At 46.0% G+C, this 24,494-nt stretch overlaps 1 protein-coding gene across 1 annotated transcript in view; it reads right to left on the reverse strand.

Moving 5' to 3' along the window:
• Nucleotides 1-24,223, reverse strand: part of LOC120917631 (V-type proton ATPase subunit d 1) — a 120,304-nt gene extending 96,081 nt beyond the window's left edge. Inside the window, exon 1 of the mRNA XM_040329080.1 lies at nucleotides 23,942-24,223. Coding sequence (XP_040185014.1) covers nucleotides 23,942-24,071 — 130 coding nt within the window. The 5' untranslated portion in view covers nucleotides 24,072-24,223. The remainder of the gene's footprint in view (nucleotides 1-23,941) is intronic.
• Nucleotides 24,224-24,494: the final 271 nt, after the last annotated feature.

The following is a 24,494-nucleotide window of genomic DNA, read 5'->3' on the forward strand; positions in this document are numbered from 1 at the left end:
ATGTAATCACTCATGCAGTGATCACATGCAAGTGATTGCTGCTCGAGAGTTTACATGTGCAATTTCAATAGACATCTGTGCATGAACCCGCACAGATGCATTTCAAATCGCCCCTGGATGTGCACGAGGGCTCAAAAAGAATGCCAGGTATGGCAATTATTAGCTCCCTTTCACCTCCCCTGTTGAGAGGCTGACCTGCTGTATTTTGAACTCTGAGGGGAGGTCGGCCGCTCGGCATGAGCACCATTCAGAGCATGCATTAAGGAAATTAAAAGCAAAGTGTTATCCAACAGGATGAGATGGAGAGCAAAAGCATTACTGCCCTGCCCTTCCACCTCATCCAATCAGAGCATGCTTTGCTTTCATTAATAAAATACAAATCATTGCTCTGCTGAGCAGCCTCCCTGTGTTCAAAATGCAGCTGGCCGGCCACTTAAAGTGGTTGTAAACCCACTATTTGGACTTTTACCTACAGGTAAGCCTACAACATGGCTTACCTGTAGGTAAAGATAATATCTCCTAAACCTGCACGGTTTAGGAGATATTACCCCCGCAATGCGGGCGGCGCATGCGCAGGGGGGAATCCACGGCTGAAGGACCGGCATCGCCGGACCCTGCCGATTTTAAATCTCCCGCGCGGGAGTGACGTCATCGCCGCTCCAGCCAATCACAGCGCTGGAGCGGCGATACCCGGAAGACATGCCGGAGCAAGATGACATCCTGCTCGGCGTGGACCAGGTAAGGGGTACACACCTCGTTCCGAGGTAAGTATTTCATAATAGGCTAGTATGCGGTGCATACTAGCCTATTATGCCTTTTGCATTGCAGGTTTGGGGAGAAAAAAAAAAAGTTTATGCGGTTTACAACCGCTTTAACATGGGACCCGGAAGCTAGTAGAGGCCACTGGAGTAGCAAGGTCTACTACAATAATTCCCAGCATCCAGGTACATCGGCCACATATACTTATATACTCGAATGCCGGAAGATCCCTGCTGGACAGGACGCCGGCTGTATATAATAAACAGTGCAGCGCAATAAAACAAAAATAAATATATAAATAAAGTGAAAAGATACACAATGCTAGTGTATATAATAAGAAAAACAGTGTCCATGTGAGGAAAAAACATAAATAAATAAATCCACAGTCAGTCCAACGAAAAGAAATTCCAGAGTGAAAAGTGAAGAGATGACACCATATAATATCCACCACCAGTGAAAGATGGCCTCTCACCTCAGAGCTTAGACCCTTGCGGATCACAAAGCATATCTGTTTGTATTAACAGCTGACAGCCTCCATAGGAAACGGATGGATGGGATTTAGCACCACGGATCCAAACCCAATGACCTTCCAACAGGGATACCACCATATGATTGAAACCACATCTTTTCAGTCATATGGTGGTATCCCTGTTGGAAAGTCATTGGGTTTGGATCCGTGGTGCTAAATCCCATCCATCCGTTTCCTATGGAGGCTGTCAGCTGTTAATACAAACAGATATGCTTTGTGATCCGCAAGGTTCTAAGCTCTGAGGTGAGAGGCCATCTTTCACTGGTGGTGGATATTATATGGTGTCATCCCTTCACTTTTCACTCTGGAATTTCTTTTCGTTGGACTGACTGTGGATTTATTTATTTATGTTTTTTCCTCACATGGACACTGTTTTTCTTATTATATACACTAGCATTGTGTATCTTTTCACTTTATTTATATATTTATTTTATTGCGCTGCACTGTTTATTATATAGTTCTATTTGGGAAATTTGTTTATGAATTTGTCCTTAGTGCTGGCTTGCATTTATTAGGTTTTATTTTATTCATTTTTTCCAGCGCTGAATATTAATTTTCTATTCAGGACACCGGCTGTACATGGATTAACGCAGGGCTCAAAATTTCAAGCCCTGAGCTTCTAGCCAGGCCTCAAGTGTTACTCGCCACCAGTTGCCTCACCTAACCCATACACTGCCCCGCCCCTAAAAACGCCCTTGTAGATTATCTCTTGGAATGACACTGTTAAATGTTTTATGCCGAATCAAGTTACACAATTAAATATTACCAACAACAACTTGGGACAGGGCACTGAGGCAGACCAGAGGGACATGGCACTGGGGCAGACCAGAGGGACATGGCACTGGGGCAGACCAGAGGGGCATGGCACTGGGGCAGACCAGAGGGGCATGGCACTGGGGCAGACCAGAGGGGCATGGCACTGGGGCAAACCAGAGGGGCATGGCACTGGGGCAAACCAGAGGGGCATGGCACTGGGGCAAACCAGAGGGGCATGGCACTGGGGCAAACCAGAGGGGCATGGCACTGGGGCAAACCAGAGGGGCATGGCACTGGGGCAAACCAGAGGGGCATGGCACTGGGGCAAACCAGAGGGACATGGCACTGGGGCAAACCAGAGGGACATGGCACTGGGGCAAACCAGAGGGACATGGCACTGGGGCAAACCAGAGGGACATGGCACTGGGGCAAACCAGAGGGACATGGCACTGGGGCAAACCAGAGGGACATGGCACTGGGGCAAACCAGAGGGACATGGCACTGGGGCAAACCAGAGGGACATGGCACTGGGGCAAACCAGTGCCTTCTCTCTAGAACCAGGTCTTTTCCCCCCCATTCTCTTGCTGTCTCCTCTGCAACCCCCATCCATCCTCCTCTCTCTCTCCCTCTCCTATTCTACCCACTCTCATAATCAGGAGCCCCTGTGCTCGGCTCCACACTTGCATGTCCCCACTTCCCCCTTTCATTGTCGGGCAGTGAGGAGAGGAGCTGCAGCACAGCGGGAGGAAGTACAATCCAGCACCGAGATTCACACACCTGCATAGCCATTGACACCACAACACAGCGCACAGCATACTGCCGCTCTCTTGTCAGGGCAACTCTTGGTGAGCGCTGTGCTGCACTGCCTACCTGGGACACCCATAGTGGTGATAATCGCAGTCCTCCAGCTCACTTGTTCCTTCCTGCTCTCTGCTCTCCAGCTACATTGGTCAGGTTGGGAAGCCAGGCTCAGAGAGGTCATACTATCAGGTCCCATGGCTTAACAAGAATTGTAAGGAGAGCACCTGTGTACTGCTCTGCATGTGTGCGGCTCACCCGACTACTTTTCCTGGGCACGCACCTTTCCTCTTCAGCCGCCAATCGCAGCGTGGCTCTAAGTGTAGGCACAGATTTGACTGTTGGTCATGCAGAACTGTTATCACTCGCCCCCAGCTTAAATCCACTCGCCAAATGCTAGCAGGCGAGTGGAAATTTTGAGGGCTGGATTAACGGATAGGCATCATTGTTGACAACCGAGATGGAGATAGAGTTCACTGGACTACACTGTGCCTGTATAAAGATACTACTATGAGTTTTTTTAATATGCTTATCTGTTACATTTAAAACAGCATTAGGCCCCTTTCACATGTGCGGACCGTATGTCCGCATTTTCATCCATCAGCTTGCGGACATACATTGGTCCCTATGTGATTACGGGTGTCACCCATAATCACCCGCAAAGCTCCGATTTTGCAGACGGAAGAAAATCCTATTTTTGTTTCCGTTTGGATGAACACGGACACACGGTCCGTGTTCATCCGATCCCCATAGGGGAGAGCGGAGAAAAAAGACAGGGCGGTCCCTGCACAGTGTGCGGGGACCGCCTTGTCAGCTGACGGCTCAGCGGGAATTTTACGGAGGGTCCCCGCTGAGCTGACGGACACATGGAGGCGGATCGTTACTGATCCGCCCCGTGTGAAAGGGCCCTTAAGAGGTGCCTGTTGTCATTTTCTGGCCACACATATATACACTGGTCCAAGCTGGAACAATGTAACTATGTGGAAAATACAGTTAGAGAGGGGAGTTTTGGGACTTTGAGTGAGGCAAGTGACGACCAGCGTATAAAATAATGGCATTTTTTTTTTTTTATCATAAAAGACATAGTATAGCACTTGTGTGTAATATATAAAAAAATAATTATTGGCACATTCACATTCCAATTACCGATGTGTAAATTATTAAACTCCATATGAAGAGACTTTATACAATTAACAAAAAATGTATGATACCCGTACAATGATGATGTATAAAAGCATGGCTGCAGCTTACAATGCTCAGCGCGTTTCGTGGTAAGAAACCCACTTCCCCAGGAGCGAATGCATATGTAGGTCAGCAAGAAACACCAATAAAATCTAGTTTTGGCTCAAACATCAGTATTTAGGTTGCAACCATGCTTTTATACATCATTGTAGGTATATCATATGTTTTTTTGTTAATTTTATAAAATCTCCTCATATGGAGCTTAAAGGGGTTGTTGTGCAGCTCGTTTTGCACAGCGTGGTCCGATGCACGTCTTCTGGGGTCCACTGGCGGCTGTCTCTGGTCCTACCCGCATAGGATGCATTAAGGTGAAAAAACGTTTACCTTTACAACCCTTTTAATACTTTACACATCGGTAATTGGAATGTGCTGCTATATGTGTTTATTTATATATTACACATACACACACTGTATATGTATACCAGAATACTGAAGCAGACCAACCTGGGGCAGTGTATATTTCTATTGTTGGACCGTTCTGTGCTTATTCAGCTGAAGTGATGGGTAGGGGACACATGGGGGGGTCCAATAGACTTCCGATATCTCCATAAAGAGAACCTGTAACCTACCCATGCGGTTACAAAAAAGGGCTTGTTGGCCCCCTTGGAATAGCAAAGTTAAATGAAAAAGTGTTAAACATTTTATTATAAAATAGCAAACTCAATGCCCTGAGCAAAAGCAAACGCACTCATAGGTCACTAGTATGTAATGTACAGTGATTGCAACACGCATGCGAGTTATTGCTATGAAAGTAAGAGCAAAAATGTTAGGGCCATATTTCAGTGTTTTCTCTAAATTGATTTTAAGGGCTGACATGCTTGGTGTATATAAAAACAAGTATAGCGTGTATATATATATATATATATATATATATATATATATATATATATATATATATATATACACATACATATACATACACATACACACATATACACATATACACACACACACACACACATTGCTGTATCCTTGAGTACAGCAGCGCACAGCCATTTAGGTCTATGGTAGGCTACATGGGCTTTCCTTGCAGGGGAAAAACACCAGAATTTGTATTGTTATGATTTTTATTTGTGCTTTATTGTGTATCTTTGAAAAATACAATAAAAAACATAAAAAAAAAAAAAAAAAAACGGCATTTAAATGAAAGAGGCTCAGCTGCCCTGTGTGAAAAGACCCTTAGGATATAGTTGCCCATAATGGATTGATGAAAAACAGGGACAGACAGATGAAAGGACCCACAGGGGTTTGGGTTTGTTTTTACTAGGGATGCACCGATATATCGGGCGTCAAAAACTACTGGTCGAAAATAGTGTTGTCAACATTTTACTGATTAAAAAAAAAAAAAAAAAAAAAAAAGGACCAATAATGGCCAATAATGTTATTAAATTACAAAATCAAATACAATACAAATTTTTTTATATATAATATATATATATATATATATATATATATATATATATATATATATATATATATATATATATATATATATATATATATATATATATATATATATATATATATATATATTTATTTATTTATTTTTTAAAATAACTCTCCATTCGGGTTTTAGCTTCCAGGCCAAATGCATCCTAAATTTTCCATTTTGGTCCAAAATTTTTATTTGGTTCACCACTAGTTTTTAACTTTCATTATGCTCTAAACATTTCTGATGTTACCACAAGGTGGCAGCAATATATACCAAAAAGATATTCTCTGAATTTACAAGCGGTTGTATACCCAAATTTTACACTTTTACCCTACAGGTAAGCCTATAATAAGGTTTACCTGTAGGTAAAATTAATATCTCCTAAACCTGTACAGTTTAGGAGATATTCCCTATGCATGCAGCCGCTGATGTCAGCGGTGCATGCGCTCTGAATTCCCCCAGCTTTAGGTCTGACAGCATTGCCGGACCTTGCCAGGAAGAAAACTCCTCTGCTCATGTGTGGGAGTGACATCATCGCAGCTCCGGCCACTCACAGCCCCGGAGCTGCGAACCCGGAACACACGCCGAGGTCAATATGTCGGCTCCCTCAGCTTCGACAGGGCCGCGATACGGGGGCTTCGTTCTGAGGCAAGCATTTCATAATGAGCTAGTATGCGCTGCATACTAGCTCATTATGCCCTTGCCGTGCAGGGTTTTTTTTCCCCCTTTTTTTTGACCGTCTTAAACGGCACCTATTGAGTGCCGTTAATTCATTGATATCTTGTCCAGAAATGACTGAGCGATCTTCTCCTCTGTGCCGTACAGAGGAGAAGTCTCGCAATGTGTGAACTCCTTCTCTGCTTCCTCATTCTCCCTCATGTGACTGGATCTGTTAATCCCCGCTAAGCTGTCGGCGGACCCCGCACACAGTGCAGAGACCGCCCTGTCTCTCCTCCGCTCTCCCCTATGGGGAATCGGATGAATACGGACCGTGTGTCCGTATTCATCCGATCCGTTCCGCCGGACGGAAGAAAAATAGGGTTTTCTTCTTCCGTCCGCAAAAGCGGATCTTTGCGGAGGCGAATGGTTGCGGACGTTAGCGGTCTGCAATCCCATAGGGATACATTACAAGTCCGTAAACGGACTTGTAATAAACGGACCGTTTGTCCGTGTGTGTGAAAGGGCCCTAATACAAGCTGTACACTCACTACTTTACATTGTAGCAAAGTGTCATTTCTTCAGTGTTCTCACATGAAAAGATATAATAAAATATTTACCAAAATGTGAGGGGTGTACTCACTTGTATGATACTATATATATATATATATATATATATATATATATATATATATATATATATATATATATATATATATATATATATATATATATATATATATATATATATATATATATATATATACACACATACATACATACATACATACAACAAACCTATATAAAAAAACGTTTAGGTGAACTTGACAACAATAACACACAATTATCACAGAAAATACACAATTTTTTTCTGCTTAAAGAACAGTTCCTGGCCTATTTATCAACTTGTCCCTTTTCTCTATTGAATAAAAACCCAGGAAATGGCAAAATAGGGAAAAATGTGGTGTAACAAAAATCAATGACTTGGTTATTCTTATATATACTGTATGCTATGTGTTTTAAAACCATACAATATACTGTAGTATCATATGACTGCAAAGTCACAAGTGCTGAAACTTCAGAAGCTGCTATAGAAACCATTGGCAATGTACTAGAATGTTAAAAACGAAAGAGCAAATTTCAATTATGAAAATGTATTTCAAATACTACTCTGCAAAGCCATTGCCTAAAGACCCGGGGACTGCACTTCTTGAAGGAAAGAAAAAAGAAATACAAATAAAAAAACACAACACAAAACCCCTCATTGCAATTTAACCTTCTATTACAGCTGGGATTGACAAATTTGCTTGGAATCTAGGGGCCAGCTAAAAAAGTTAGGAGCCAGGAACGCGTCCCGTTCCGCCGAGCTCGCGTGCAGAAGCGAACACATACGCGAGTAGCGCCCGCATATGAAAGCGGGGTTCAAACCACACGTGAGGTATCGCCGCGATTGGTAGAGCAAGAATTCTAGCCCTAGACTTCCTCTGTAACTCAAAACATGCAACTTGTACAATTTTTTAGACGTTGCCTATGGAGATTTTAAAGAGTAAAAGTTTGGCGCCATTCCACGAGCAGAAGCAATTTTGAAGCGTGACTTGTTGGGCATCGATTTACTCGGCGTAACATTATCTTTCACAATCTAAAAAAAAATAAAAAATTGGGCTAACTTTACTGTTGTCCTATTTTTTATTGACAAAGTATTGCAACGACCGCCATTTAATTCTCTAGGGTGTTAGAATAAAAAAATGTATGTATGTATATATATATATATATATATATATATATATATATATATATATATATATATATATATATATATATATATATATATATATATATATATATATATATATATATATATATATATAATATTTGGGGGTTCTAAGTAAAGGGAAGGAGATAGGCGGGCAGTGAAAACAGGCAGGGGAAACTCCATTAGCATTGCTGGTTGTCTTGTCATACCAACAACCATTACAAGAGGGCGCCAGATTCCAGAAGGAAGCATAGGACTGCAGAAGGCTACCTCAATTAACGGCAAGCGCGGACCAACGCAATCGCGCCGGGGGGGTGTTCTTGCGCATGGAGACGGAATACCTCAGGCACCAGGTCGCTAATTCTAGTCACAAATATGACCTGGCACCCGGGGTTTGTCGAACCCTGCATTACAGTAAGTCACCTACATACGAACTATTAACTTGCGAACTTTCAAAGATGCCAAATTGCGTTCAGATGTCCAATACCTAAAGCTGGGTACACACTCAGTTTTTTTTTTGTTCAACCCAGCGGGCCGAACAAAAAAAAAAAAAAGGACATATTGCCGTACCAAAACAAGCAATGTTGCCTTGGTCTGCAAGAGCCGATCTTTGCTGGCCGTACAAACAAGTTGGACTTATGAATAAGTTCCCGGGACGGAACGCGTTCATAAGTAGGGGACTTACTGTATAGGCACTTACAGCTGTGAAGAAGATGATCTAGATATTTTGGAAGTGACCAAGCCTTGGTCTCCATAAAGGTGAAAGAGAGATCGCTTGGACCATTCTCAATGAAGAGAGATCGTCAAAACCAAACAATAGCATGGAAACATTTGAAGCTACATACAGTAGGTCAATCATTTCCTACCACCTAATTTCAACCACTGGCCTCTGCACTTTTAGTAAAAAAGTATGACTTCTGGATGTCCCCTCACTTTGGCCATACTCTACGCCTTCCAGAGAGAAAAAAAACACCATCAACTGCCATATTTCAGGAAAAGCATAGTGGTAATGGGACGCAAATAACCAGACTGAGGGTCCTATTGTACAACAGAGGGAAGATATACCACCATGCGCTGGAAACCACGGGGAGTTTACACCGTGCCTACATTTTACAAGTCCTTCATAAAATGCAGGGCGCAGTGCGTAGCCTCTACAGTTTGATTTCTCAATAAATACAAAGCGCTCTCTGATTGGATGTTGTAAAGATCGGGATGTCACTGTTCAGCCTCTACCTGTTGTCCAATCAGAAAACGTCATACATTCATCAATAACAATACAAGTTGTTCTGTCAAACAGTGCCTGTGCCGAGCGAGTGATTGATCCCCTGTGATTGATCCCCTTGGACCCAGAAGACCTCAGCAATCACTATAGTAGTCGCCACTACTACACTGATCGCCACCATCCTCTGGGTCCTGTGCTGCTTCCACAGCAGTACATCAGATATATAATAAGCAAACTGAAAAGGGTCCAAGCTGGACCAATGTAACTATGCATAAGGCCTAGTACACACGACCGAACATGTTTGCTGAAACTGGTCCGCGGACCAGTTTCCGCGGACATGTTCGGTCGTCTGTACGGCCGACCGGACCGGATTCCCGGCCGAGCGGACAGGTTTCCAGCGGACAAATGTTTCTTAGCATGCTAAGAAACATGTCCGCTGGAAGCCTGTCCGTCGGACATGTTCGGTCGTCTGTATGACTCACCGGACATGTCCGGTCGGCCGAAAGCCCTCGCATGAGTCGAAGTGATTCGACACATGCGTGGAAGCATTGACCTTCCAGGATCGCGCTTGTCGCCGCGTCATCGTCGCGACCACGTCACCGCGTATCCTGTCCGCGGGGAATTTGGTCTGATGGTGTGTACAGCCATCAAACCAAATGATCCCGGCGGACATTTCCGATGAAAACGGTCCGCGGACCGTTTTCATCGGACAAGTCCCGTCATGTGTACGAGGCCTTAAACCTATACCTACAGTTGAACTTAAAAGTTCCACCCAAAAATGGAAATTCTTCTTTTCGGAACCCTCCCCCCCTCCGGTGTCAAATTTGGAACCTTTCAGGGGGTAGGGAGGTGCAGATACCTGTCTAAGACAAGTATTTGCACCCACTTCCAGGCATAGACTCCCGTGGGAGCCATGCCACTTCCTGCCCCCTGCTGTCTCCTGAAAAACACACTGGTCCCAGGAAAGAGCGGGGACCAGTGAGGGTGCACCGCGCTACTCGCGCATGAGCAGTAGGGAACCGGGCCGTGAAGCTGCAACACTTCACTTCCCGAATTCCCTCACTGAGGATGGTGGTGGGGGCAGCCGAGAGACGAAAAAAAAAAAAAAAAGATTTTCGGGTGGACCTCCTCAAATTATAAACCTACAGTATAGTAACCCGTAATTTATCTGAGACACAGATGGCACCGACTGACAAGTACATTTACTTTTGTAGGCTGACACACTTAGGTGCGGTATGTGAAACACCAATGAGAAGAGTAAATAAGGACGATGTATACTATGACCACCCAGACCATGCATTCCCAAATTCTACAAACCTTTACCCCCTACTGGCAATAAGGAAAATACACATTGGCTGTGGGAGGAATTAAGAGTTTTATGGGCTGTAGAATGGACAGTTTACTTCATCTTTAAGCTTTATAAATTTCAGTTTACAGAAACCAAGAGAGTATGGAGATAGAAAAATCAAGCACATGGGTAGTTGTATCACATATATGAAAAAATAAAATAAAAAAATCCTGTTATAAACCCCATAAAGAAGGCCAGACTGCAAAATATCTTGCTTACCAGGTGAATTCTGGAAGGGTTTCCTACCCCCCTGCCCACTACAGCCATCTTTACAAAATCACAGCTCACCACTTTCCCACAGGTAGGACTTGTCCACCAACGTCACATATAAAGCCCAATGAAAAAATCCAAGCCTCGTACTTGCCATGTAACTGGTGATGGAAGACACCACATCACAAAATGTCTCCATGGCAATTGAATAATAGATGGAAAGCTAAGAGCTTCCGTGGTGGCGGGGCTGACATCACCCTTGTGCCCTAGCATAGTAACCCTGGCACCGCAGCGATTCCCCACCCCTGAAGGATGTGTGTATTCAAGCAGTTATGGCCATTGCACTGCACTTTTGTGCAGGCATACAACAATTCTAAGGCCTGGTGATTGCTTACGCAAGCATAGCATTGCGGTTGAATGTTTTGTGTTTATGGGAAACTAATTTTGGGTAGTGAAGGGTTCAAACATCTCTCAAGATATTACTGCAGTTTCTCCATTGAGTATTGCCCTGTACACACGCTCGGGATTTCCGACAGGAAAATATCAGTCAGGAATCCCGACGGGAAAAAAAGAGAGCTGGTTCTCTTTTTTTTGCTGGCGGATTTTGGCAGTTTTCCTGCCGGAAAGACAGCGAGGGAGCATACACACGGCCGGGTCCTGTGTACGAGGCATATGTTTATTTTTTTTTTGCACAAGAAATATGTTTCTGACATCTTCTGTGCCCCATCAAAAAACTAAGTATGGGGGATGTCACTTCAACAGGGACATAGACAACAGTGCTCACTCCAGTATGGGCAACACAACATCCACGTTTGTGCATCACAGTGCCAATGAACTAAAGCAGGGTCTACAAACTTTCTAAAAAATAAAAAAATAAAATAAAAAATAAAAAAGCCTCATTTGCAGGCCTTTAGACTTTAGGGGGTGTCAGCATGAGGAAGGGTGCGCCATCGCTGGCGCCAGCGAGAGGAAAAGTGCGCCATCGCTGGCGCCAGCGAGAGGAAAAGTGCTCCATCGCTGGCGCCAGCAAGAGGAAAAGTGCTCCATCGCTGGCGCCAGCGGGAGAAATAGTGTCCCATCGCTGGCGCCAGCGGGAGAAATAGTGTCCCATCATCGGCGCCAGTGGGAGAAATAGTGTCCCATCATCGGCGCCAGTGGGAGAAATAGTGTCCCATCATCGGCGCCAGTGGGAGAAATAGTGTCCCATCATCGGCGCCAGTGGGAGAAATAGTGTCCCATCATCGGCGCCAGTGGGAGAAATAGTGTCCCATCATCGGCGCCAGTGGGAGAAATAGTGTCCCATCATCGGCGCCAGTGGGAGAAATAGTGTCCCATCATCGGCGCCAGTGGGAGAAATAGTGTCCCATCATCGGCGCCAGTGGGAGAAATAGTGTCCCATCATCGGCGCCAGTGGGAGAAATAGTGTCCCATCATCGGCGCCAGTGGGAGAAATAGTGTCCCATCATCGGCGCCAGTGGGAGAAATAGTGTCCCATCATCGGCGCCAGTGGGAGAAATAGTGTCCCATCATCGGCGCCAGTGGGAGAAATAGTGTCCCATCATCGGCGCCAGTGGGAGAAATAGTGTCCCATCATCGGCGCCAGTGGGAGAAATAGTGTCCCATCATCGGCGCCAGTGGGAGAAATAGTGTCCCATCATCGGCGCCAGTGGGAGAAATAGTGTCCCATCATCGGCGCCAGTGGGAGAAATAGTGTCCCATCATCGGTGCCAGTGGGAGAAATAGTGTCCCATCATCGGTGCCAGTGGGAAAAATAGTGTCCCATCATCGGTGCCAGTGGGAGAAATAGTGTCCCATCATCGGTGCCAGTGGGAAGAAAGGGGGCCCATCATCGGTGCCAGTGGGAAGAAAGGGGGCCCATCATCGGTGCCAGTGGGAAGAAAGGGGGCCCATCATCGGTGCCAGTGGGAAGAAAGGGGGCCCATCATCGGTGCCAGTGGGAAGAAAGGGGGCCCATCATCGGTGCCAGTGGGAAGAAAGGGGGCCCATCATCGGTGCCAGTGGGAAGAAAGGGGGCCCATCACTGGTCCCAGTGGGAAGAAAGGGGGCCCATCACTGGTGCCAGTGGGAAGAAAGGGGGCCCATCACTGGTGCCAGTGGGAAGAAAGGGGGCCCCATCATTGGTGCCAGTGGGAAGAAAGGGGGCCCCATCATTGGTGCCAGTGGGAAGAAAGGGGGCCCATCATTGGTGCCAGTGGGAAGAAAGGGGGCCCATCATTGGTGCCAGTGGGAAGAAAGGGGGCCCATCATTGGTGCCAGTGGGAAGAAAGGGGGCCCATCATTGGTGCCAGTGGGAAGAAAGGGGGCCCATCATTGGTGCCAGTGGGAAGAAAGGGGGCCCATCATTGGTGCCAGTGGGAAGAAAGGGGGCCCATCATTGGTGCCAGTGGGAAGAAAGGGGGCCCATCATTGGTGCCAGTGGGAAGAAAGGGGGCCCATCATTGGTGCCAGTGGGAAGAAAGGGGGCCCATCATTGGTGCCAGTGGGAAGAAAGGGGGCCCATCATTGGTGCCAGTGGGAAGAAAGGGGACCCATCATTGGTGCCAGTGGGAAGAAAGGGGGCCCATCATTGGTGCCAGTGGGAAGAAAGGGGGCCCATCATTGGTGCCAGTGGGAAGAAAGGGGGCCCATCATTGGTGCCAGTGGGAAGAAAGGGGGCCCATCATTGGTGCCAGTGGGAAGAAAGGGGGCCCATCATTGGTGCCAGTGGGAAGAAAGGGGGCCCATCATTGGTGCCAGTGGGAAGAAAGGGGGCCCATCATTGGTGCCAGTGGGAAGAAAGGGGGCCCATCATTGGTGCCAGTGGGAAGAATAGTGTCCCATCATTGGTGCCAGTGGGAAGAATAGTGTCACATCATTGGTGCCAGTGGGAAGAATAGTGTCACATCATCGGTGCCAGTGGGAGGAATAGTATCTGGTATCAGTGAGAGGAACACTTCCCCAAGGGCCAGATAAAGGCAAGCATCTGACCCTGGGCTTCGGTTAGGACAGTGGTCATCAACCCTGTCCTGCAGGGCAAACTAACAGGCCAGGTTTTATGTATTACCTTGGGGAGATACAGACTAGAATACTGCAATCACTGAGGAGCAAATTATATCAGCTGTGATGTATTTCAGTTATCTTGCAAACCTGGCCTGTTAGTGGGCCCTGCAGGACAGGGTTGATGACCACTGCGTTAGGAGACCACTGCACTAAAGCAACTTACCTCCAACACACATGCACTGCAGTGCACCGCAAAGCACATTAATGCACTAAAAAATTGAATATGTTCATGTTAGGTTTGTTGTGGTACCTTGGCAGACCAGTACATAAAAAAAAAAAAAAAAAGGCTGCACTAATACACAATGAACTGGATATGTATAAATGATCCCTAAGGGTTGGCTAGAAGTACAGCCAAGAAGTACTTGCCAAGGTTGTGGATTTTCTTTAGACACATTACAACATGTGAGACTGGAATCGTCAGGTCAGCTGATCATCATCTCAATTCTACTATACAAAAAAAAATGTTTCCCCAATGTTGCAACATAAGGTCAACTGACTTCAGACTTCTGAGAAAAAAAAGGGAATTCAATTGCAACACCACAAGTCACATCCTGATCAGTATTTTCAGTTCCACCTCCATTCTCAGACATATGCCGCTATGGCCTTAAAATTTTACACCCCCAATAAAAAAAAAAAAAAAAAATGTAATAAAATTTAGAGGTAGACCGATATGGGTTTTTCTCTGGCCGATGCCGATATTTAGAAATCTGGGCGGCCGATGGCTGATATATGATGCCGATTTTTGCGGCCGATATTTTAGGCCGATTTTTATTTTTTATTGGTGGCACTGGCTCGTGGCACTGGATGGCACTAGAAGGAAGATGGCACTAGCAGAAGGCACTTATTGGCACTGGCAGGTGGCACTGAAAGATGGTACTAGCAGGTGGCACTGGCAGGTGGCAATAGTTAGCACTGGTTGGCATTGGCAGGTGGCACTTATGGCTTTAGTTGGCACTGGTAGGTGGCACTGGATCGCACTGGCAGGTGGCACTGGATGGAAGGTGGCACTTACTGGCACTGGATGGTGCCACTGGCAGGTGGCATTGGCAGATGGCACTGGATGGAAGGTGGCACTAATTGGCACTGGATGGTGGCACTGGTATTCGGACTGGCAGGTAGCATTGGCGGATGGCACTGGATGGAAGGTGGCACTAATTGGCACTGGATGGTGGCACTGGTATTGGCAGGTGGCATTGGCGGATGGCACTGAATGGAAGGTGGCACTAATTGGCACTGGATGGTGGCACTGGTATTGGCACTGGCAGGTAGCATTGGCAGATGGCACTGGATGGAAGGTGGCACTAATTGGCACTGGATGGTGGCACTGGTATTGGCACTGGCAGGTGGCATTGGCGGATGGCACTGGATGGAAGGTGGCACTAATTGGCACTGGATGGTGGCACTGGTATTGGCACTGGCAGGTGGCATTGGCAGATGGCACTGGATGGAAGGTGGCACTGGTATTGTTACTGGCAGATGGCAAGTGGCACTGGCACTGGTGCAAAAAAAATGTGTCACCCCCCCTCAGTACAGACCCCCTCTCCCTCCAATATAGACACCCCTCCACTGACCCCCGTAGTACAGACACCAGAGCGGTGTGTGTCCCACGAGCGCGGGCCCCTCCTCCTCGTTAAAGACAGCCAAGATAACAAAGGAGTGGCTATGGGGCGTAAACAGAGGAGGGACGCCGCGCTGGGTGTACCAAGATGGCCGCGGCTCCGGAGCTAGGCCGAAGCCGCGGTCTTTCCTGATGCTGTGACCGCGGCGGCAATCCGCGGATTGCCGCCGCGGTCACAGCATCAGGAAAGGCCGCGGCTCCGGCCTAGCTTCGGAGCCGTGGCATCGGTCGACCTCTAATAAAATTTTACATCAACACCTATACGTATAAAAGCATATTCTGTATGTTCTGAAGCTAAATGGCAGGCACATATAAAAGATATAAATTAAAAGCTTGAAGTACAACTAAAGGCAAAGCGTATTTTTTAGTTTTGGACAGAGTAAAGAGATTTTAACACCTGTCAGGTTTTACTGTTATCTTTGTCCCCATAGGAAGATTCACCCTCAATTTTGTCCCGTTTATCACCATCATCATCGAAAGTAAAAGAAAATCCAAATTTTGTATTGTCACCAAAACAGGAATAAGGGGAAGGTTTTCCTATGGGGACACCAACTCTGATGACACTTAGAGACTTTGGTGGGATTTCCTCTCACTTCCTGTTTGGCTATGGAACAGGAAGTGAAGGGAAAATTTCCCAACGGGCCACAGATGGCAGAAAAAAAAAGTGACCGCGAGTCTAACCCTCCCTTACTCTTTCCAAAATGAAAGTTAAACCCTCTCAGGATGAGGTGTAGGGGGAGGGAGAGCCCCCTCTTCAAGGGTAGTTATTTTATTTCCCTGAAGATCAGCATTAACGCAGCTTTCTTTTCCTTAATAGATTATCAAATATATTTTTTAAAGGCAATCAGTGCAAGTACCTGACTTTGAATCATCCTCTTACGGTCAGCATGTGTACAACATAGCTCAGGCTGGAAAAAAAGAGGGAAGCAGCACAAACAGCCAATCAGTGATGCTGCAGTGCTCATTTGCTAACAAGGGATAGGAGGAGAGAGCAGAGTACCAGAGAGATGAGATTTTCTTACTGCTGCTTCTCCTTTTATTTTCCAATCACAGGGACAAGACCTGCATGTGTTTCTTAAAGTGGTTGTAAACCCTTTACAACCACTTTAACTTACAGGTAAGCCTAGATTAAGGCTTACCTGTAGGTGCAATCTCCCAAACCAAAAATGTTTAGAAGATATTTGCAAAAAAAAAGCGGCGCCGTAGACATTGGGTGAGGGCGCCGTAGAAATCGGGTGCGGGCGCCCCGAGCGTGCCACTACTAACGGAATCATGTCAGTCACAGTGCCGGAGCAGTGATACCTGGAAGTCACTCCGGGTATCATCTCAAAAATATTCCAATTGCACACCTTCCAGGAAAATGGCCAATAAGTAAAAGGGTGCTGAAAACGATCACCAGCTGGGAACCGGAAAGCAAATCATATACACATATTCGCCAGCACACCAAGGATCATTTAAAAAAACGTCCAAAATTTTTTAATGCATATTAGCGATCCAAAAAGCAACGTTTCGAGGTCGCGCAGGACCTCTTCGTCAGGCAAAAGATACAAACACAATGCAGCACACAAATCTATATAGAAAACTGTCACCAATGAAACCTTGTAAAAAATAAAACCCACCCATCCCAATCACCTCCTCCCCCTCCCCTCCCCCCCAATCAGGAACCTCCATTGATTAAATTATGTAAGTACCTACTAGTAACCAGCTGCTTGTAAATTATCATCAGAAAAGAGTAGCATGGGGTGGCGACAACCTACCCCCGCTGTACTCGCGATCGCACAACTGCTGTGTTACACATTACCAGTGAGATCAACATAAGTGAATCACATACCATGTAACAGGGCTGAAGGTGCCGACAGTATACCCCCCCGCTGTGTCTGCTATCGTAGTCACGATCGCACAGCTGATACCTCACATAATACAATAAGACTGCCATCGGCCAATCATACCATGCCACGCATCCCGCGCATGCGCACGGCATGCGGAAGGACATTTCGGAAGACGCCGTTGTGCGGCCGCCGTCGTCATGGAAACAATGACGTCAGGGCGCCGCACGTCGGCTCGACCTATCAATCAAGGCAAATGTGACAGCGAGGCTTGGAGAGCAAGCCGCTGTCACATGGCAAAAGGGGCCAAGGAGAGTTGCTAAATAGAGGTAGTATGGTGCGCTCACCCTAGATTAAAAGCGCAGCAGAAAGAAAGTAAAAAAAGTAGAAAAAAGGAAAAAGAAAAGGAAAAAAAAGGGGAAAAAAAGGTTATCATGGCGGCGTCGGAGGAGGCTAACGAGTTCTGCTGTGGGGGCTTCGATCTCAGGTAAGCAATATGCTATGCATACTACCTCATTATGAATTTGTCTTCCAGGTTGTCTTTTTTATTTTTTTTGGACCAGAGGGTTTACTTCCTCTTTAATTGCAGCCAATAAAAATCAGGTCTCCTCTCTCTAAAGTATGAATAAAGAAGAGTGGATTTGATTTAAATCATCATTTTTAAAGAGCGACCATCATCTCTGTCCTGCTGTTGACTCACCGACAGTCCCATTCACTTTAATGGGGCGACGGCTGGTTATGCAGCAGTGATACAACAAGGTGAAGGACATGGTGGCAGCATGTGAGTGGATGCCCGCTAACAGGTGCTGCCATGATGGATCTGAAATGACAGATGCTCTTTAAATGTAAGGACTTATTCTTGTTGGTAGTTAAAATTTTTAATATTTGCAAACTAAATGAAGGTATCCTATTTAGAATAATACCACCTGTGGTAAATTCAGATAATTGGACATGATTTGGAAAGGCACACACCTGTCTATATGAGGTCCTACAGTAAACAGTGCATGTCAGAGCACGAACCAAGCCATGAAGTCCAAGAAATTGTCTGTAGACCTCCAAGCCAGGATTGTATAGAGAAACAGATCTGGGGAAGGGTACAGAAGAATTTCTGCAGCACTGAAGGTCCCAATGAGCACAGTGGCCTCCATCATCTTTAAATGGAAGAAGTTTGGAACAACCAGGACTTTCCCTAGAGCGGGCTGCCCGGCCAAACTGAGTGATCAGGGAGAAGGGCTTTAGTCAGGGAGGTGACCAAAAGCCCGATGGTCACCGACAGAGCTCCAGCGTTTTTCTGTGGAGAGAAGAGAACTTTCCAGAAGAAAAACCATCTCTACAGCACTCCACCAACAGGCCTATATATTAGAGTGGCCAGACAGAAGCCACTTCTCAGTAAAAGGCACATGGCCGCTCGCCTGGTGTTTGCCAAAAGGCACCTGAGGACAAAATTCTCTGGTCTGATGAAACAAAGATTGAACTCTTTGGTCTAACTAGCAAGCGTCATGTCTGGAGGAAACCAGGCACCGCTCATCGATTGGCCAATACTAACCCTACAGTGAAGCATGGTGGTGGCAGAATCATGTTGTGGGGATGTTTTTCCACAGCAGGAACTGGGAGACTAGTCAGGATCGAGGGAAAGATGAATGCAGCAATGTACAGAGACATCCTTAATGAAAACCTGCTCCAGAGCGCTCTGGACCTCAGATTGGGGCGAAGGTTCATCTTCCGACAGGACAATGACCCTAAGCACACAGCCAAGATAACAAAGGAGTGGCTATGGGACAACTATGTGAATGTCCTTGAGTGGCCCAGCCAGAGCCCAGGCTTGAACATCTCTGGAGAGATCTGAAAATGACTGTGCACTAGGGCTGCGCGATTCTGGTCAAAATGAGAATCATGATTCTTTTGCTTAGACTAAAGACCACGATTCTCTCACGATTCTCAAAAAAATTGATGCCAGAACCCCCCCGCCCCCAAAAAAAAAATAATAATAAACCTGTGATTTATCTGAAAAATATGAATATATAAAAAAAGAGACCAGTGATGTGTCTTTAATGTTAAAGATCATATAACTCCTATGAAAAAAGCAGAATCAAACTTTGATTCTGCTTTTTTCATAGGAGTTATATGGTCTTTAACATTATAGACATATCACTGGTCTCTTTTTTTTTTTTTTATACATCAGAAGCAGTACTGCCAGCAACCATTGGGTGGCGCATGGATACACACAGTTGTACAGAACTGTGAGAAGGATTAATACATCAGAAGCAGTACCGCCGGCAACCACTGGGTGGCGCATGGATACAAACTACTGTTGTACAGAACTGTGAGACTTGAAGCTCAGGCATCTATCCAGCGGCGCTGGCTGCTGACGTCGGTTTTGATATCGCCGCCATTTGCGTTCCACGCTGGTTACGTGGAACCAGCGGTGAAAACAGAAGAATCGCGGGTCATCCCGCGGGAAGATCGCGGGCGGGGAGAATCGAAATCGCGATTCTCTCCGCGATTAATCGTGCAGCTCTACTGTGCACCGACGCTCTCCATCCAGCCTGATGCAGCTTGAGAAGTCCTGCAAAGAAGAATGGGAGAAACTGCCCAAATATATGTGTGCCAAGCTTGTAGCATCATACTCAAAGACTTGAGACTGTAATTGGTGCCAAAAGGTGCTTCAACAAAGTACTGAGCAAAGGCTGTGAATACTTATTATGTACATGGGATTGTTTTTTTTTTTTTATGAGAGTTTGTTTGTAGAATTGTGAGGAAAATATTTAGCTTAATCCATTTAGAAATAAGGCAGTAACTTAACAAAATGTGGAAAAAGTGAAGGACTGTAAATACTTTCCGGGTGCACTGTATGCCATGGGTCATCACTGTTCCATTAAAGTTATCCATTAGGAGGTAATAAAATGTAGGATAGCAATGGGGGTATCCCATGATGAGGAGGGCCCTAGGAAATAACATGGAGATCATGAATAATATGATAGATGTGGGGTCACTCTGTAATAGGGAGGAGCCATAACAGATAACACTGAGATCTAGCGGATGATTAGGGGTCACCAGGAAGTGATGATTATAAAAGGTATGGGGTCACTAGAAGATGAGGAGGGATCCGGACATAAATTAATAGATCTGTATGAGATGTGGGTGGTGGAATGGAGTCACCAGGAAGTGATAAACGGTATAAGAGGCAAGGGGGTCACCTCAATGTGATGAGGAGGGTCCTGATATAAAAGATGGGCTCTGTTGAAGATGTGGGTGGTGGTATGGGGGGCACCAGAAAGTGATGAATAGCATAAGCGGTATGGGGGTCACCTCAATATGATGAGGAGGGCCCTAAGAAATAACATGGGAATCTGGATGATGGTATGGGGCACTGGTTAGCAATTAATGGGATTATAGACGTGGTGTCACCCAATGAGGAGGGCCCTGATAAATAATCAGGGAGATCTGGCGGCTGGTATGGGGTCACCAGGAAGTGATGAATGATATGAAAGTATGGGATCACCCCATGATGAGGAGGAGGAGGGGTCAAGACATATATGAATAGATCTGTATGGGATATGGAGGGTGGTAGGGGGTAATAAATGGCATAAGAGGTATGGGGGTCACCCCATGAGGAGGTCCCTGAGAAACATGTAGATCTGGTTGATGGTATATGGGGTACCAGGAAGTGGTGAATGATGTGATCGATGCGGGGGTCACTCTGTAATAGGAAGGAGCCATAAGCGATAACACAGATGTGTGTGGTGTTATGGTGTCACCAGAAAGTGATGAATGATATAAGAGGTATGGGGGTCACCCCGTGATGATGATGATTGATCCCGTCTTGATTGAATCTGTATGAGATGTGGGTGGTGCTATAGGGTCACCAGGAAGTGATTAATAATAGGAGAGTCATGGGGGTCACCTCATGAGGAGGAGAGATCAGAACATAAATGAATGGCTCTGTGTGAGATGTGGGTATTGGTATGGTGTCACCAGGAAGGGATGAATGATATCAGTGGTATGGGGGTCACCTCCTGAGGAGGAGAGATCAGAACATAAATGAATGGCTCTGTGCGAGATGTGGGAAATGGTATGGTGTCACCAGAGAGGGATGAACGATATGAGTGGTATGGGGGTCACCATGATATAAATAAATAGATCTTTGAGATGTGGGTGGCATTATGGTGTCACCAGGAATGGATGAATATGAGAAGCATGGGGTCACTTCATGAGGAGGAGGGATCAGAACATAAATGAATGAATGAATTGGGTGGTCTGATGGGGTCACCAGGAAGTGATGAATGATATGACTGGTATGGGGGTCACTTCATGAGGAGGAGAGATCATAACATAAATAAATGGTTCTGTGCGAGATGTGGGTAATGGTATGGTGTCACCAGAAAGTGATGACCGATATGAGAGGTATGGGGGTCACCCGTGATGATGATGGATCCTGTCTTGATTGAATCTGTATGAGATGTGGGTGCTATAGGGTCACCAGGAAGTGATTGATATGAGTGGTATGGGGGTCACCTCATGAGGAGGAGAGATCATAATAAATGAATGGCTCTGTGCGAGATGTGGGTATTGGTATGGTGTCACCAGATAGGGATGAACGATATGAGTGGTATGGGGGTCACCATGATATAAATGAATAGATCTTTGAGATGTGGGTGGTGTTATGGTGTCACCAGGAAGGGATGAAAGATATGAGAAGCATGGGGTCACTTCATGAGGAGGAGGGATCATAACATAAATTAATTGGGTGGCCTGATGGGGTCACCAGGAAGTGATGAATGATATGAGTGGTATGGGGGGTCAGTTTGAGGAGGAGAGATCTTAACATAAATGAATGGCTCTGTGCGAGATGTGGGTATTGGTATGGTGTCACCAGAGAGGGATGAACGATATGAGTGGTATGGGGGTCACCATGATATAAATTAATAGATCTGTGAGATGTGGGTGGCGTTATGGTGTCACCATGAAGGGATGAAAGATATGAGAAGCATGGGGTCACTTCATGAGGAGGAGGGATCATAACATAAATGAATGAATGAATTGGGTGGACTGATGTGGTCACCAGGAAGTGATGAATGTTAGGAGTGGTATGGGGGGTCAGTTTGAGGAGGAGGGATCATAACATAAATGAATGAATAGGGTGGTCTGATGGGGTCACCAGGAAGTGATGAATGTTAGGAGTGGTATGGGGGGTCAGTTTGAGGAGGAGGGATCATAACATAAATGAATGAATAGGGTGGTCTGATGGGGTCACCAGGAAGTGATGAATGATAGGAGTGGTATGGGGGGTCAGTTTGAGGAGGAGGGATCATAACATAAATGAATGAATAGGGTGGTCTGATGGGGTCACCAGGAAGTGATGAATGATAGGAGTGGTATGGGGGTCACTTCATGAGGAGGAGAGATCATAACATAAATAAATGGTTCTGTGCGAGATGTGGGTAATGGTATGGTGTCACCAGAGAGTGATGACTGATATGAGAGGTATGGGGGTCACCACGTGATGATGATGGATCCTGTCTTGATTGCATGAGATGTGGGTGCTATAGGGTCACCAGGAAGTGATTGATATGAGTGGTATGGGGGTCACCTCATGAGGAGGAGAGATCATAATAAATGAATGGCTCTGTGCAAGATGTGGGTAATGGTATGTTATCACCAGTAAAGGGATGAATGATATGAGTGGTATGGGGGTCACCATGATATAAATGAATAGATCTTTGAGATGTGGGCGGTGTTATGGTGTCACCATGAAGGGATGAAAGATATGAGAAGCATGGGGTCACTTCATGAGGAGGAGAGATCATAACATAAATGAATGAATTTGGTGGTCTGATGGGGTCACCAGGAAGTGATGAATGATATGACTGGTATGGGGGTCACTTCATGAGGAGGAGAGATCATAACATAAATAAATGGTTCTGTGCGAGATGTGGGTAATGTTATGGGTGTCACCAGAAAGTGATGACTGATATGAGAGGTATGGGTGGTCACCCCGTGATGATGATGGATCCTGTCTTGATTGAATCTGTATGAGATGTGGGTGCTATAGGGTCACCAGGAAGTGATGAATGTTAGGAGTGGTATGGGGGGGGGGGGGTCAGTTTGAGGAGGAGAGATCATAACATAAATGAATGGCTCTGTGCGAGATGTGGGTATTGGTATGGTGTCACCAGATAGGGATGAACGATATGAGTGGTATGGGGGTCACCATGATATAAATTAATAGATCTTTGAGATGTGGGTGGCATTATGGTGTCACAGGTAAGGATGAAGAATATGAGAAGCATGGGGTCACTTCATGAGGAGGAGGGATCATAACATAAATGAATGAATTGGGTGGTCTGATGGGGTCACCAGGAAGTGCTGAATGTTAGGAGTGGTATGGGGGTCACCATGATATAAATGAATGTATCTTTAGTTGATGTGGGCAGTGTTATGGTGTCACCAGGAAGGGATGAATGATATATGGGGTTACCCCATGAGGATGAGGAGGGGTCCCAACATAAATGAATGAATTGGGTGGTTTGATGGGGTCACCAGGAAGTGCTGAATGTTAGGAGTGGTATGGGGTCACCATGACATAAATGAATGGCTCTGTATGAGAGGTAGGTGGGTGGGTGACCTCTGTCTGTAGGGGGGATTCTGCCATATTGTGAATTGATGGTGAAGGGAGATTCTCTAAGAATAAATATTGTAGCCCCTCCCCCCCATATGACCCGATCACTCACCCTCCAGGGACTCGCACTGCACCAGGTTCAGGTAGTCCCCCTGGGTGAGGACCCCGGCCTTGAAGCCCCGGACTAAGCCCTCCAGGTAGCCGCTGTCCACATTGAAGTAGAGCTCGGAAAAGGACATCATGGTGGCGGCGGGGACGGGTCGGTATCAGAGGATGAGCGAAAGAGGAATAGTTACGTCACTACACCGACCAGGGGGAACCCGGAGAATCGGGGAGGGGTCACGTGAACACAGCACCACCTGTCACATGACGAGCCTGGTGTCATGTAGGGGGAAGGTAGAATTAGAGGAAGAACCAATGCGTGGATTTGCTTCCTGCTGACGCCATGGAATCAGAAAGAGGCTTGGAGCGCAGGAAGTGCTGTAGCAGTGATGGGGGATGAGATGTCCTGAGCTACATTCTTCCTGTAATGTCTGCAGTTGGTGTAATAGGTGGAATGCTCTGAGGGAAGTGGGAAGCCGCCATTACAGACCTCCTGAAAAACCTAGTTTCTTGGCTATCTCTGGTTTTCAGTGACCTGGAGCAAGTGTACAGCCAGTGAAGTC

Source organism: Rana temporaria, chromosome 11 (genome assembly GCF_905171775.1).
Source record: "Rana temporaria chromosome 11, aRanTem1.1, whole genome shotgun sequence".
NCBI lineage: Eukaryota > Metazoa > Chordata > Amphibia > Anura > Ranidae > Rana > Rana temporaria.